Source organism: Mirounga leonina, unplaced genomic scaffold (genome assembly GCF_011800145.1).
Source record: "Mirounga leonina isolate KUSES-001 unplaced genomic scaffold, KU_Mleo_1.0 Mir_91, whole genome shotgun sequence".
In the NCBI taxonomy this organism is placed as follows: Eukaryota; Metazoa; Chordata; class Mammalia; order Carnivora; family Phocidae; genus Mirounga; species Mirounga leonina.
In genome coordinates, this window is record NW_023270839.1 from 20,374,211 (window position 1) to 20,389,368 (window position 15,158).

The 15,158-nt window shown below is 41.2% G+C and overlaps 1 protein-coding gene across 1 annotated transcript; it reads right to left on the reverse strand.

Annotated features, from left to right (window-relative positions):
* Nucleotides 1–324: 324 nt before the first annotated feature.
* CATSPER2 (cation channel sperm associated 2) lies at nucleotides 325–15,153 on the reverse strand. The gene is made up of 13 exons (XM_034994163.1): nucleotides 14,969–15,153; nucleotides 14,349–14,495; nucleotides 13,677–13,850; nucleotides 13,418–13,486; nucleotides 8,808–8,980; nucleotides 8,136–8,291; nucleotides 7,734–7,858; nucleotides 6,608–6,786; nucleotides 6,294–6,393; nucleotides 5,727–5,783; nucleotides 2,163–2,398; nucleotides 1,638–1,805; nucleotides 325–460 (listed from the first exon to the last, which is right to left on the reverse strand). Exons 2-13 carry the CDS (start codon nucleotides 14,491–14,493, stop codon nucleotides 423–425), a joined length of 1,620 nt encoding a protein of 539 aa, XP_034850054.1. The 5' UTR covers nucleotides 14,494–14,495; nucleotides 14,969–15,153; the 3' UTR covers nucleotides 325–422.
* Nucleotides 15,154–15,158: the final 5 nt, after the last annotated feature.

Genomic DNA, 15,158 nt, shown 5'->3' on the forward strand with positions numbered 1-15,158 from the left:
GAAGCAGTGTTCATAGAATAGGCAATGGAAACAATAGTTCTCAATTATTTACCGTACAGCTCCTGGGATCTCTTTACCCTCCCACCCCCAGAGGCCTGTACCCATCAGGGAGGGAGACGGTAAAATTAGGACTCTACCAGGAAGTAAAGGTTGCAGGAAGGGTGGGGGTTACAATGACAAAGTCAAGAAAGAAGTGAGATTCAGGAGCTGTAGAAAGAGTAGAAAGGCAAGGACCATGGGCCCCAGTGGCACCTGAACTAATTTTTTCAGCCTGACTTTAAACATTTCCGTATTCCCTATGTCTCAGAGACAGACCACTAAGTAATTATCAACAGTATTTATTAGACATTTATACTTTGAGTTTTCCATTTCCAACTATTTCTTTCATTAATTTTTGCCAAAGAAATAGAAGCCATCCATTGTCAGCTTTCTTTGTCTTCAAAGTTCATCAGTGCCTGCACTGTAAAGAGACGGGGCTGTGAGGCTACAAAGCTAAGAATATTCAGGACATACAAATGTTTAAAGACTCTGCTTTTCTGGGTTCTAGGCTCCCACACAAATCTTTATGAACCTTTACTTTCATTAAGCCCTATGAGGCAGTACTCTCTGCCATAGATGAATTAACCCAGATTAAAGAAGCTACCTTGCTCCTTTTCCTCTCTTTCACCCTGTTTCTACCCAGAGAACAAGTGGGAAGGCAGGACTGAGGACAACTGGAAAGAACAGGATTAACCTTAGGCAACATTATGAAGCAGGCAAAGCCTGTCTGTGACATCCTGCTCTAAATTTCATGTTTCACCGTTACAAATTCCTCTGATTGCCCTCCTGTGCCTGCCACACACACATTCCTCTTCCCTCATTGTTATTTTTACATTAAGCTGACAATTAGGTATGAGAAAGACAACACTAATCCCTATTAAATTATAAAAAATGGCCCCTAACTTTTCCAGTTTTTGTATTTTTAGAGGGAGAATTTATTAACGTCAATTCATCTCTCAGTGGTGAAATTTCAAAGGAGCAATTTAGGGGAAATAATTTTGAGCAAGTAGTTTTCCACTTAAATTAACTCTACTATTTAAATAATGTACATACTTCTGTCTAGGCTGACACTAGAAGGGTCTGAAAGGAAGAAAAGCCTACAATTCATAAACCTCTTTGGGGGCCTGGAAGCAGTGGGCACTTGTGAGCTCTCTGCTCACTGTCTGATCCCCGTTGCTATCCAAGTTGAGGGTAAGGCCCTACTGCTCAGGTCTGAAGTATGCCCTTCAGAGAGCAGAAACAGGTCCAAAAGGGAGAGCACTGCACAAACCGAGCAAGAGCCCACCTTATACTAACACCCAACACCTGCAAGTGGACACTAGTTCCTCTTGGGAAACAAGCTCGGACCTCATAGGATTTAGGTTTTCCCTACTGGAGAAGCAAGCTGTCAGTTTCTCTCTAGATTATAAGAAATCAGGACATAAGAATGTGACATACCAAACCAAGGAATTGCCTTTTTAAGTGCGAGGTGGAAATTCAGAAGCTGAAATGCCCAAATAGTGGACACTCTCCTCCTTCTCCCCAGTTATATATGCTAGTCCAATATGTTACTCCAATGTACTTAACCCCTGGTCCCCATGACTGCCCTGAATCCATACCTGCAAACTGCTGCAACCGCTTACGCTCCTCTAGGTTATACTGAAGTTTTTCTAGCAATTCAAAATATCGGAAGAGTGAATCTCTAGGCCAAACGACACAGTCATCCTGATCCATTTCCATTAGCCCAGGCAGATTCTGGTGCACATGAGTCTCCCAGTCCAACTGACCTGGAGGGAGGAATGCTTCTTAAAAACATGTCTAGATCTGTGGAAGTTGGATAAGAGCTAATAGATCCTATCATGTGGGAAGGAAAAGCAGGGATGCAAGAGTAAACAGGAATCAGGGAGGGGAAAGGGAACATCACCGAGAGACAACTTTTTACAGTAAGCAAAGACAGCCATGGCCACACTTAACCAAAGTGAAGCAGAAGTACAGGGGAAATGAAAGAAAGCACAAAGCAAGCATTTAAGACCAGAAAATCAGACTGGTGGAGAAAACTGGGAAGTAGATATGGTGGGAGAGCTCCTATTAAGATTGGAATGTCTCCTGGAGGAGTCTGAATTCAAATGAAAGAAACTGCTTACCAATGGAGTCTAAATATCTGGACTCAGAAGAAGAGGAATAGGAGGAAGATGAAGATGAGGAGGAAGAAGAGTAAGAGGAAGAGGAGGAGGAGGAAGATGAGGACTTTTTCGTTTTTGACAAGGAATCTTTTATTTTCGGTGCAGATGTTCTTGAACCCTCTTCATCAGCACTGTGTTTAGACTCTTCTTCAAAAGCTTTTGATAAGTCCAAAGATTTTCTTTGTTGGCTGGCATCTCTATAAGTGAAAGGAGATATTTTATTCCTTCAAATACATTTATGAGATATGGCTAGTTCTTTCATTATGCCGGCCCTGGCCCTTGCCATCCCCTGAAGCTGGGACTTAAGGTCATGAGGGCCAAACTGCTCCCAAAATTTGAGCTTTTAAGCACTTCCAACTTCAACGATCCTGTGTGGTATATCCCTGTTAGTGCCCCTCACTACATAGCTTCTGTGTTCCATTTTACTCAGGCCCTGCTTTCCACACTCCACCTTATTTTGCTAAGTTTTAGCTCCTCGCTCCGTAGCTCTATGCCTGTTACACGACAACTATAGTTTGCCCCCTCAGTTCTATATCTTGAGGGGCCCTGAGGCTCAGCTCTTACCTTTTTATCTTCCCCATCTACAGTCATTCCTTTGGTGATCTCTTCTCCTGAGTTTAAATGTCTTCCAAATGCAAATTTAAACCTCTAGTCCAGATTTCACTCCTCAATCCAGACTTGGATATACAACTTTTACTCACATATCATCACCAGCTGAATGTCTAATAGACATCTCAAATTCAACCCAAACTGAACTCTTTGCCCATCAAACCTCTTCCACTCCCAGCCTTCCCCATCTCAGCTAATCCATCCTTCCAGCTACTCTGGCCAAAACTTTGGAGTCATTCTCAACTCTTTTCTTATATTCCATCCAATCAACCAAGAAATCCTATTGATTCTACCTTAAAAATACATCTTTTCTCACTGGTACCACTGTTGTCTGAGCCATCATCACCTCTTGCCTGGATAGCTTTAGCCTTCTAACTCGTCTCTCTGCTTCTTCCCTTGTTCTTCTACAGTGCATCAACCGCAACCAGAGAAATCCTTCTTCAATGTAAGTCACTTCATGTCACTGCTCTACTCTGCTGCTCTCCATTTCACTCAGAGTGAAAGCCTAAGTCTCTATAATGGCCCTCATAGCCCTACAGGATGAGGTCCCCATTATCTCTCTGACCTCATCTTCTATCACTCTCCCCCACTGGTCACCCTGCTCTAGTCACAGTGGTTTCTTTGATGTTTTTCAAGCACATCAGCTGTTCCCTCTGCCTATGACAGTCTTCCCATAGAAAGCCACACAGTAATCCCCTCCCCTCCTCTAAGTCTTTGTTCAAATGTTACCTTTTCAATGAGGCCATCCTGACTACCTTGTTTAAAATTATAACCCATCTGCAATCCCCACCCTGTATTACAATCCCTTTTCACCTATTCTATTTTTTATTTTTTCATAATGCTTATCATATGCTAATATATTAATTTACTCATTTTATATATTCATTGTTTATTGTCTCTTTCCCCTTGCCAGTATATAATCTCCATGAGAACAGGCATTATTGCCTATTTTGTTCACTGCCACAGTCCAAGCACCTAATGAGTATTCAATATTTATTTCTTGGGGTGCCTGACTGGCTCAGTCAGTAGAGCATGTGACTCGAACTTGGGATAATGAGTTCAAGCCCCATGTTGGGTGTAGAGTTTACTTAATAAAAAAAAGTTTATATAAATAATAATAATTATTTTTTTAAGTAGGCTCCATGCTCAATGTGGGGTTTGAACTCATGACCCCAAGATCAAGAGTCACACATTCTACCAACTGAGCCAGCCTGGTGCCCCCAAAATAATTATTTCTTGAATGGATGAATGAGTTTCTTGTTTCTCCTTCTGCTCACTTGTCCGGTGCTGAATACTCAGGGTCTAGAATAACATCTGTCTCATAGAAGGTACTTGTATCTACTGGGTATTTACCCCAAAGATACAAAAGTAGGGATCCGAAAGGGTACGTGCACCCCGATGTTTATAGCAGCAATGTCCACAATAGCCAAACTATGGAAAGAGCCAAGATGTCCATCGACAGATGAATGGATAAAGAAGATGTGGTATATATATACAATGGAATATTATGCAGCCATCAAAAGGAATGAGATCTTGCCATTTGCAACGACGTGGATGGAACTGGAGGGTATTATGTTGAGCGAAATAAGTCAAACAGAGAAAGACATGTATCATATGACCTCACTGATATGAGGAATTCTTTTTTTTTTTTTTAAAGATTTTATTTATTTATTTGAGAGAGAATGAGATAGAGAAAGAGAGCATGAGAGGGGGGAGGGTAAGAGGAAGAAGCAGACTCCCTGCCGAGCAGGGAGCCCGATGCGGGACTCGATCCCGGGACTCCAGGATCATGACCTGAGCCGAAGGCAGTCGCTTAACCAACTGAGCCACCCAGGCACCCCAATATGAGGAATTCTTAATCGCAGGAAACAAACTGAGGATTGCTGGAGTGGGGGGTGGGGTGGGAGGGATGGGGTGACTGGGTGATAGACACTGGGGAGGGTATGTGCTCTGGTAAGTGCTGTGAATTGTGCAAGACTGTTGAATCTCAGATCTGTACCTCTGAAACAAATAATGCAATATATGTTAAGAAAAAAAAAAAGAAGAAGAAGAAGAAGGTAGTGGGAGGGGAAGAATGAAGGGGGGGAAATCGGAGGGGTAGACGAACCATGAGAGACGATGGACTCTGGGAAACACACTGAGGGTTCTAGAGGGGAGGGGGGTGAGAGGATGGGTTAACCTGGTGATGGGTATTGAGAAGGGCACATTCTGCATGGAGCACTGGGTGTTACGCACAAACAATGAATCATGAAACACTACATCTAAAACTAATGATGTAATGTATGGGGATTAACATAAGAATAAAAAAAATTAAAAAAAAAAAAAAAGAAGGTACTTGTATCAATTTCCTATGGCTGCTGTAATAAATTACCAAAAACTTGGTAGCTTAAAATAACAGAAACTTATTCTCTCACAATTCTGGAAGACAGAAGTCTGAAATCAAGGTGTCAGCAGGGCCATACTCTCTCTGGAAGCTCTAGGGGAGAAGGTTCCTTGCTTCCTCTAGCTTCTGGCAGTTGCCTAGCATTCATTGGCTTCCAGTTGCATCACTCCAATTCTCCAATTTCTATGTCCATCTTCACATCTTCTCCTCTTCAAGGTCTAGGTCTTCTCTTCTGCCTTTTATAAGGGCCTTTGTCACTGCATTTAGGGCTTACCTGGATAATCCAGGGTGATTGCATCTCAAGATCCTTAACTTAATTGCATCTGCAAATACCCTTTTACCAAATAAAGTCATGTTCACAGGTTCCAGGGGGTTAGGACATGGATATTTCTTTTAGGGGGCCACCACTCAACCTACTACAATAAATAGTTATTGAATAAATGGATTATCTCTCAAAGTCAATCTTCATCTTTAGTTTTCCACCCTCTCCTTGTTCACGTTTGTCTATCCCGGTTCACATTTACACTCCTAACCTGGCATCCACTTTGCTTAGGCTTGACCTCATTGCTTCAGGGGACAGGTTTTGTCTCCTGTAAAGCAAAAAACACAGAAGAGTGAAGAGAGTTATACTGATGCAGGAGCGTGGTAAGGAAAAAAGAATTCAGATCATAAAATGAAGAAAACTAAGGAGAACACATTGTAGTAAGAAGGTGAAAAAGAGTGGGCAAGTCCCAAAAACGGATAAAGAATCAGGCAATATTCTAGAGCTGGCGAATTCTCTCTCTTTTTTAAAAAAGATTTTATTTATTTGATGGAGAGAGAGAGAGAGCACAAGCAGAGGAAGCTGCAGACAGAGAGAAAGGGAGAAGTGGGCTCCCCGCTTAGCAGGAGCCCGATGTGGAACTCAATTCCAGGACCCTGGGATCATGACCTGAGCCTAAGGCAGATGCCCAACCAACTGAGCCACCCAGGCACCCCTAGAGCTGGAGAATTCTAAACCTGGGGCAAATCTTCTGTGGAAAGGAAGGGAAAAACGGGGTCAAGGCTAAGGAGTAGAAAAAGGGAACGAGGAACTAGAGTTTGAAAATGGGGCAGCAGACCTCTGGATAATCTGCCGCTTGAATATGTCGGCTTTGTGCTGAACCTCCAGATGTGTCATCTCCTCATTCAGCTCATTCCTGATATTCTGGAAATTAGTAACTGCCCCGAAGGGCCATTAGGAGTTGGGATATGGTGGTAAATAGACCTGGGGAGAGGGCTTGGGTGAGGCGAAACCAAGTGAAATATCCATTCCAGGCCCCAAGACTTCTTGCTACCTCAGGTTCTCTCAATACATAATCTACCAATCCTAACTTTCACCCTAATTTCTTCCCCGCTACCCCTCACAACCAAGTTTTCCCTCTTCTGTGCTTACCCATCATAGCTACTATAATGTTTCGAAAGATAATGGAACCAAGTAACAACCAAAGGATGACATAGATGCTGCTGAAGGCACGGCTGACTTCGGGCACCTTCCAGGTATCCTGAAGCAGTGCGTACCAATGGTCCATGGTGAAGAGGATGAACACTGTCACTAGGGAATTCAGCAGGTCCCTAGAGAAAAAGGACGTGTGGGTACAGACAGAACAGAGATCTAAATCTCTCAGAAACGTATTGTTTTACTCTTAAAACAACATAAGAACATTTCTTTGTAGTTTGCTCTGACTTTGGCTTCTTTCTATCAATTTTTGAGCTAAGCTTTCTTCAGTTTGCAGTTGTTTTATTAGGTTTTCCTTTATCATGAATAATCAATGAATATCTCTCACTATTCCATTAGCGCCTGGAACATAGTAAGTGCTCAATAAATAGGTACTGGCTGAATTTTTAAAAATTGAATGAATCACCAACTGCATATCTTTTTTTGTAAGTTCATTCTTCACTGTTCTATGGACTTCACCGAACAGGTGGTTACACATGCACACAAATATTTAGGACTCTCCTAACTCAATACTCTTACAAAGCTACCTGTTAGTCTGTTAGTCTGAGACCTAAGAGGTGCTGACAAGATTGGATTCCAATCTTCTGTTCGGTGTGTAACCCCCACACCTAGACTTTGGGGTAGAACCAGTGACCTGTTTGAGAGTCATAGTAGCATGTGTTGATCACTTACACTGTGTCAAAATCTGTGCTAAGTGCAAAAATGCATTACTTTAATTCCTACACTCTTATGAGGTAGTGCAACTATTATTTCCATTTTTCAAAAGAGGTAACTGAGGCATAGAAACCAGAGCTTAATCACTGGAGTATACTGCTATCTAAAAATGGTTGAGGAGGGGATGTTTAAATTTCAAAACCCAGAGCAAACCTGGAACTAGCCACCATATCCTCAAAATCAGAGCTAATACTACTATTCCTTTGCTTTCTCTTATTTTCTCCCTATTGTGTTCTATTCCAGTTTCTCACAATAGACTATACTTTCTGTATTACTTACTTTGGACTAGCTTCCCAGTTTCTTGCCCAAACCCTCTCCCCCCACCCACGATTCTCCCAGTCCTGCCTACGAGAAGAACATGTGGTACTTCAGGTCCTGGCGAGTTGAACGGGTGAAATCCTCAAAGAAGTAGACACCAGTCACAGCAAAAATGTAGAAGAAGATGAGCAGCAACATCAAGAGGAAGGTCATGCTCTAGAGGCCATGACCTCAAGTCAGAGCTGGGCCAGACTAGGCTGATTCCACCTACAGCAGAGTCAAGCCCACCCTGGCAATCACTCACCAAAACCCTCACTTCCACTCCCGAGTCCAGTTATCTCTAGACCACAGCAGCTTTCCCCAGCCCTTTCTCATCCAATGACATTTCGTAGGGTCCCTTGTTGACCTCTTTGACCCACCCAGACTTGTTTTATGTTAAATTCCAATGTTTATCCACCCTGCCCAGTTAGTTTAGCTGCAACAGTCAAATCACCTTGAGAGCCCTCACCAGGGCCAAAATAATGACTCGAATTTGACGGAATCGTGCAAAGAGTTTGAGAGATCTTAGCACCCGGCAGATCCTCAGCAACTGGAGCCACACAGACTGGCCTGTTACCCCTACCAGCACCACAACCTCAGGAAGCAGGGACTGTGGGAAACACATAGATTATGAGTAAAATGTACCCAAAGTACCCTTGCACAATTACCCCTTTCTTTATCTCATCTTCTTCATAGTTCATTGGGCATTATCTCTTGAACAGCATTCTCTGAGGACTGTTTCCAATTGAGCCTTCCTCTACTAAATTACTTAAACTCTGCACTTCAGTTTGCTCCAACATAAAAAGGGGATAAGCACAGTACTTATCTCATTGGGTTGTTGTGGAGCTCAAATGAGAAAATACTCGTAAAACACTTAGAACAGTGCCTGGCACTTAGTAAGTGCTTAGTAACTGGTAGATGTTCTTGTTGGGGCTAATGTTGTGGTTAGATTCTGTCTTGCTCCTAATACCAACAACTCCTGAAATGACTGACTTCAGTTTAGAAAAAAAAAAAAAATCAAAATAATGATGTTCTTCTTGTGATCTAATTAACTTTTCCTGTCATTTTGATTCACCTAGGCTCATTCCTCAACCCACTAAACTAATCCTCAGGATATCTATCTTACCGATACGGTGACAACAAAGTCAAAGACATTCCAGGCATTCTTCCAGAAGAGGAAAAAGCTGGATATCCACATAAGAAGGATCTCCAAGATGAAAATAAGCAAGATGAACCAAGCTGCCACCTCCAGAGTCAGCTTGAGTGACCACAATTTGGTGTTTGAGGATTCAAGCAATTCTGTGAGAGTAGAGCGAAGGATGAATAAAGGTTAAGGAATTGGGAAGTTGAATGATATAGAATTATCAGAAACTATTATAAACCACAGTTGTGCCCACTGCTATTCCATTTTTCTTTGTTTCTTTTCTTAACATTGATATTTTTTTCAACCTGTGAAATACAGGGGAGGACAGAATTGACCATCTTCTTTTTTTTTTTTGTAGCAGACAGCATTGGTGGTAGTAAAGAGAGCAATCCCTTGGTGACTGTGTGACCCCAGAGTGGGAAGGCAGTGACTTGCAGCTGTTAGACACATTGATACCAGCAGGAGATGAGTTGTAGCTATTTTTCATGGTCAAGTCTTTCTTTTTTTTTTTTTAATTTTTATTTATTTGACAGAGAGACATGAGCCTGGGTGGCTCAGTCCTCACTGCCTTCAGCTCAGGTCATGATCCCAGGGTCCTGGGATCGAGCCCCGCATCAGGCTCCCTGCTCCACGGGAAGCCTGCTTCTCCCTCTCCCACTCCCCCTGCTTGTGTTCCTTCTCTTGCTGTCTCTCTGTCAAATAAATAAAAATTAAAAAAAAAAAGAAAGAATTGACCATGAAAAATAGCTACAACTCATCTCCTGCTGGTATCAATGTGTCTAAGAGCTGCAAGTCACTGCCTTCCCACTCTGGGGTCACACAGTCACCAAGGGATTACTCTCTTTACTACCACCAATGCTGTCTGCTACAAAAAAAAAAAAAAAAAAAAGCAGCAGCAGCAGCAGCAATGGGCCTTAAGAATGGAATGAAAATGTAGGGCCATGATATGTAAAGTGCTTGATAAGGGAAGTAGGAACAAGAAGCCAGATTCATGAAACATACTGAGTTATAATAAGAAATTATTTGGTTCTGGGGCGCCTGGGTGGCTCAGTCGTTAAGCGTCTGCCTTCGGCTCAGGTCATGGTTCCAGGGTCCTGGGATGGAGCCCCGCATCGGGCTCCCTGCTCTGCGGGAAGCCTGCTTCTCCCTCCCCACCCCCCTGCTTGTGTTCCCTCTCTAGCTGTATCTCTCTCTGTCAAATAAATAAAATCTTTAAAAAAAAAAAAAAAAAAAAAAGAAATTATTTGGTTCTTGGGATGCCTGCATGGCTCAGTGAGTTAAGCATCTGCCTTAGGCTCAGGTCATGATCTCAGGGTCCTGGGATGGAGTCCCACATCGGGCTCCCTGCTCAGCGGGGAGCCTGTTTCTCCCTCTCCTGCCTGCCACTCTCCCTGCTTGTGCTCTCTTTCTCTCTCTCTGGCAAATAATTAAATAAAATCTTTAAAAAAAAATTATTTGGTTCTTTATTTGTTAGTTTTAAAAAATTTCCCATTCTTCTCTAAAACTGATTTTGTCCTGCAAACAAATTAAATCCTATACATTCTCCCTAAAATCCTATTATCTGCTAACTGCTATTCCTCAACTTATTGCCTTCATCTTTCAACCCTCTTCATTTCTTTTATGCATTTAATGGATGTATACCACGCTGTAGGAAAAAAAAAAAAACTGAAATCAAAATAGCCTTAAAAGCTAAATAATAATTTAATAGTTTCCCTTTGAAACAGAACAATCTGAGAGCCTCCAAATGCACTATGACTGATATCCTTGGCAGTTAATGGAGATTAGAAGAACATATTCAATCACTCTGAACAACACGAACTGCTGTCAATTTTGACACTTAAACAGTTTGAAATTGTAACTGTTTTTTGGCTGGTTATATCCATAATATTAAATTTAAAAATATATACAAAAAAAAAAAAAAAAACATATAATACATAAAATATATTTGATCCCCACACCAAACACATATAATGTCATTTAAAAATTCATTTGTGCACAAATCATATATTTTTTTAAACAAATGATGAGAGAGAAAAAAAAGAAGATTTGGCTCATTATATCCACAATGAAGTAAGGAACACCAATGCTATATAAAGTTTTTGATCAGATGAATGCAATTTATAGAATCTGATGAAGTTCATCTTGAGATAAACTTGCAGAATTATTCATATATAGCACATCAAGATATCTCTAGAACCTCAAAATCAATGTAAAAAATTATAATGACGTTATACATGATTTTTTTTTGTTGTTGGAAATAAGGACTATTCACACTTGCAATGTGTTATTTTCAGAAAATGGATTGCAAATGAGTCAAATCTTTCTTTTCTCCCTCTCATCATTTGGAAACAAAATGTGAAAATTATAAAAATAAGCCAAATTGATGTTTAAAATGAAAAGTAGAATTACCGATATCATTGTGAAAGTAGATTTTTTTCTTTTTTATACCCTAACACGTAATTAAATTTCCACCTACACCTTAATATATAATATGTACTTAACATATACTACATAATGTTGTAAACCTGAAATTAATGTTATATGTCAATTATATCTCAATTTTTAAAAAAGAACAAAAACTTAAATTAAAAAACATATAATACATAAAATAAATATATTTGATCCCTGAGCCAAACAATATATTAACGGCCTTTAAAAATTCATTTATGAACAAATCATATGTTTACTTTAAAAACAGCATGAATCACTTACAAAATGGCAAAAGTAAAAATGTGCTAAAAATTATATTATACACATTAAAATAAAATATTTAATAATATGCTAGTCTAAAATATTACTTCTACTTCAACTTGCTTCTTTATACCATATAAAACTAATGGAATGATTAAACTCCTAAGGAGGTTTTCAAGTTTATAGCTGTATTACTGGGAAACAAAATCACAACACCAAAAAGATCGGGGATGGGGCGCCTGGGTGGCTCAGTTGGTTAAACGTCTGACTCTTGATTTCGGCTCAGGTTATGATCTCAGGGTCATGAAAAGGAGCCCCGTGTTAGGCCCTGGGCTGGGCTTGGAGCCTGCTTAAGATTCTCTCTCCTCTCTCCCTCTGCCGGCCGGCAACCCCCCCACCCCCACCGCCCCGCCACTGGGTATGTGTACACTCTTTAAAAGAAAAAAAAAAATTAGGGAGCTTTGATCTAGAGAACTGTTTGTTAATTACTATTTTTTTCCCCTATCTGTAACAACATTCTCTATGATCTGGAAAATTGTTTTTTTAAAAGCCTAAACAGTCTTAATATTTATCACATGAGTTAGTCTGTTCAAAGAAATCTGTTAGTCACAAATTCTTTGCCTTTGCAAAATCCCTCCTGCCTTTCTACCATGAGAGTGTACTTAATAAGATACAATTTTGCTGAACTTGCCAGATAATTTCCATTCAAGCAATCCACCTATTCTGTGGCACAGTGATCATGTTTCATATTCAACTGTTTTACCAACTAGAATGGTTAGTGCTATTCTATTTTGATTTGTCCATTAGATCCAGGAAATCCTGTATATTTATTGCTGTTTACTTTATTCCAAGGCTTAAGACTATACCCTTAACACCACAAGGCAAATACATGCCAGTTATCATACAAGAAATAGGAAATGTGGGTGACTTAGCTCAAAATCCTCACCACAATGGGGAGAAAATAAAATACTTCAAGGCATAGGGGTACCTGGGTACCTCAGCTGGTTAAGCATCTGACTCTCGATCAGGTCATGATCTCAGGGTTGTGAGATCAAGCCCTGCACTGAGCTGCAAGTTGGGCTCCACGCTGGGTGTGAGCCTACTTAAGATTTTCTCTCTCTTCCTCTCCCTCTGCCTCTCCCGTCTATACATGTGTGCACACTCTCTCTCTCTCTAAAAAAAAAAAAATACCTCAAAGTATATAGTATACTGTAGTGGGTTAGTGATATCAAGAATTGTTGTATATTTAAATATCTTTGACCTGATTGCATTAAAAGACTATTATAAAGTAGGAAAATTCCCCGAAACAATGAGGATGAAACAAGGAAGTCCTTTTCATCATTTCGGAGCAGTTTGTTTGAGATGATAATCAAATGAGCTCATTGATTTTCCAGATTTTTTTGCTTTTAATACATTTCATATAATTTAGGACTGATTTTAGAATCATTTACTCTTTAAGTCATTTTTTGGCTCATCTAATATTTTAGTTGTATCTAGCTTTATATACTTTGTGAGCTTTCTTATTGTACTCAATATTTAACATACTTGTAAAAAATGTAAGTGTTGCATCACTCACCAATAGGCACCAATATCTCTAATACAAAAGGCTAATTTAAACAACTATTAAACTAAGCTGACACAAGAAATATAACTGGTCTTTACATCTTTGGTTTCCCATGAGTCTATTACACTATAAGTGTCTAGACTACTTTATATCTACCACTCTCTTGAGAGCCCTCCATATATTTCCATGTCTTAGCAGTTGCACAAATCTTACTATGGGGGACTTAATATAATTGTCCCTATCACAATTCAAGTAACAGTCAAAAATTAAAAAATGATCAATTTATAGGAAAAATGACCCATAGCCACTTCCTCTTCCATTCAATGTCAGTTCTCACCTATTTCAACCATCAGTACAATTGTATTCAAAAAGATGAGAAAGATGATGAAGTTTGTGAAGAGAGGACCTGTTTTCTCTTAAGGAAACATACGGAGTGGAATTCTTTCTAATACAGGTGAAATAATAAGGGCAAGAATAGAACCAGTGAGGATCAGAAGAAAATGGAGTTTGGAAAAGGGAAATAAGTCTTCAGGCAGATGATGAGGCAAGAGAGACAGTAAAGGCATGGGATAAAAATGAGGGGCACGAAAGGATACACTCAAGGACCCATCCAGCCCACAAGGAAAGAGGTGGCCTCTGACTGCAGCGCACTCGAAGCCTGCTCATCAGCCTCCGGCCACGTGTAATTCGTTCTACATGTCGAGGCTTTATGGAGAAGCGCACAAGCTGGTGTTGATCTCCCAACATAACCTTCTTCTGACCGGAAGGATCTACACCAAAAATTAAAAGGGGACAGTGGATAAATATAAAGAGAAATCTCTGGGGGATAGGAAGAACAGGCAGGACCAGGGCAGGGATACTGGTTACATAATGGGTCCCCTAGTGCAGAGGCTTGCCTTGCTCTTTCTCACAGCAGTTAACATTAGTTTGGAATAAGAGCTAATATATCACTTATGACCAACACTGTCCATGCCTAAGAATAAAGGCCGCAGGTTCAATCCTCAAAGTTTTCAGTGTCTTTCGTAGAAACTTCCAAGTCAGCCAGGGCTAGTAGTTATCCTAAGCCTAAAAGTGAGGGGCATGGGTTCCATCTCCTGGGTTCAAAGAGCTTTATTTTGATTTATCAAGTTTGATATCATTTACAAACTAGCAACCAAGCCAATCTTCCCTGAATTTTTCACCCTTAAAATAGTGTCTCTGCTTTCTACTCTTCGGCGGGTGTGGTGAGGAGTCTTAAATTTATGCTAGTTAAGAAACAGGCTGCTGACCAACTATCTCTCGGATAGTGTGTCGTGGCACAGCTTGGCTCAAGCCTTGCAGATGCTCGATGAGAGAGAAAGTATCAATGAGACGTGAACGAATGGCATCAGCTCGGGGCAGTTGCACGTGTCCTCTTGGGTGTTTGGTGGCCATGTCTGTTAAAATAATGGAAAAACCAAGTTATCATTTCATTCTTGGAGAGGCACCAAAGATTAGAGGTTTATTTCCCCTTCTCCCACCCTCTTTGCCCTTAAAGAAGTCAAACACATTGTACCAAGACTCAAAGTTTTTTTGAAACAAAAGGAGCTAAGAGTCGTAAGAGACACTGCGCAGTAGACTAAGTGGCCAGGCACCTTCACTTGTGTGACAGCGTTTCTAAATCAAAGTAGCAGCCACAGGGCAGGAGTCCCGGGGCTGGACAAAGAGGAAATCGGAGCAGCACCTGGACCTGAGGTAATTGGGCAGTGCAATGAGGAGGGGCAGTGGGAGGACTTAGGGCTGCCTCCGAAAGACAAACCAAGAGGAATTGGACTAATTGCAGCAGCCTGACATTTGGAAAACGTGTCCCGTCCCAACTCTGTCCCTCGGCTGCAGGCTCCACCTCTCAATTCCCGCTTCTGGGCCTCACCTCAGCCGAGGCTCTCTTCCGCCCACTCAGCCCTGACTTCACGTCTCCGCCTCCGGCTCTGGCGCCCCCAGAACTCAGCTCTCCCTACGGAAGATGAGCTCAGGGTCGGCTCCCAGCTCCGCGGCGCCCCATTTCTAGCTCGGCCCCGCCCCACTCCACCACACTTGCTCCCTGGCTTCCGGCTCGCCGG

Coding starts and splice junctions, on each gene's coding strand:
- CATSPER2 (XM_034994163.1), bottom strand. CDS start 14,493: ATGGCCACCAAACACCCAAGAGGACACGTGCAACTGCCCCGAGCTGAT. Junction 5,784..6,293: donor AAGCGGCAGATTATCCAGAG/GTCTGCTGCCCC, acceptor TTTGCTTTACAG/GAGACAAAACCTGTCCCCTG. Junction 461..1,637: donor GCGGTTGCAGCAGTTTGCAG/GTATGGATTCAG, acceptor GTCTCTTTACAG/TGCAGGCACTGATGAACTTT.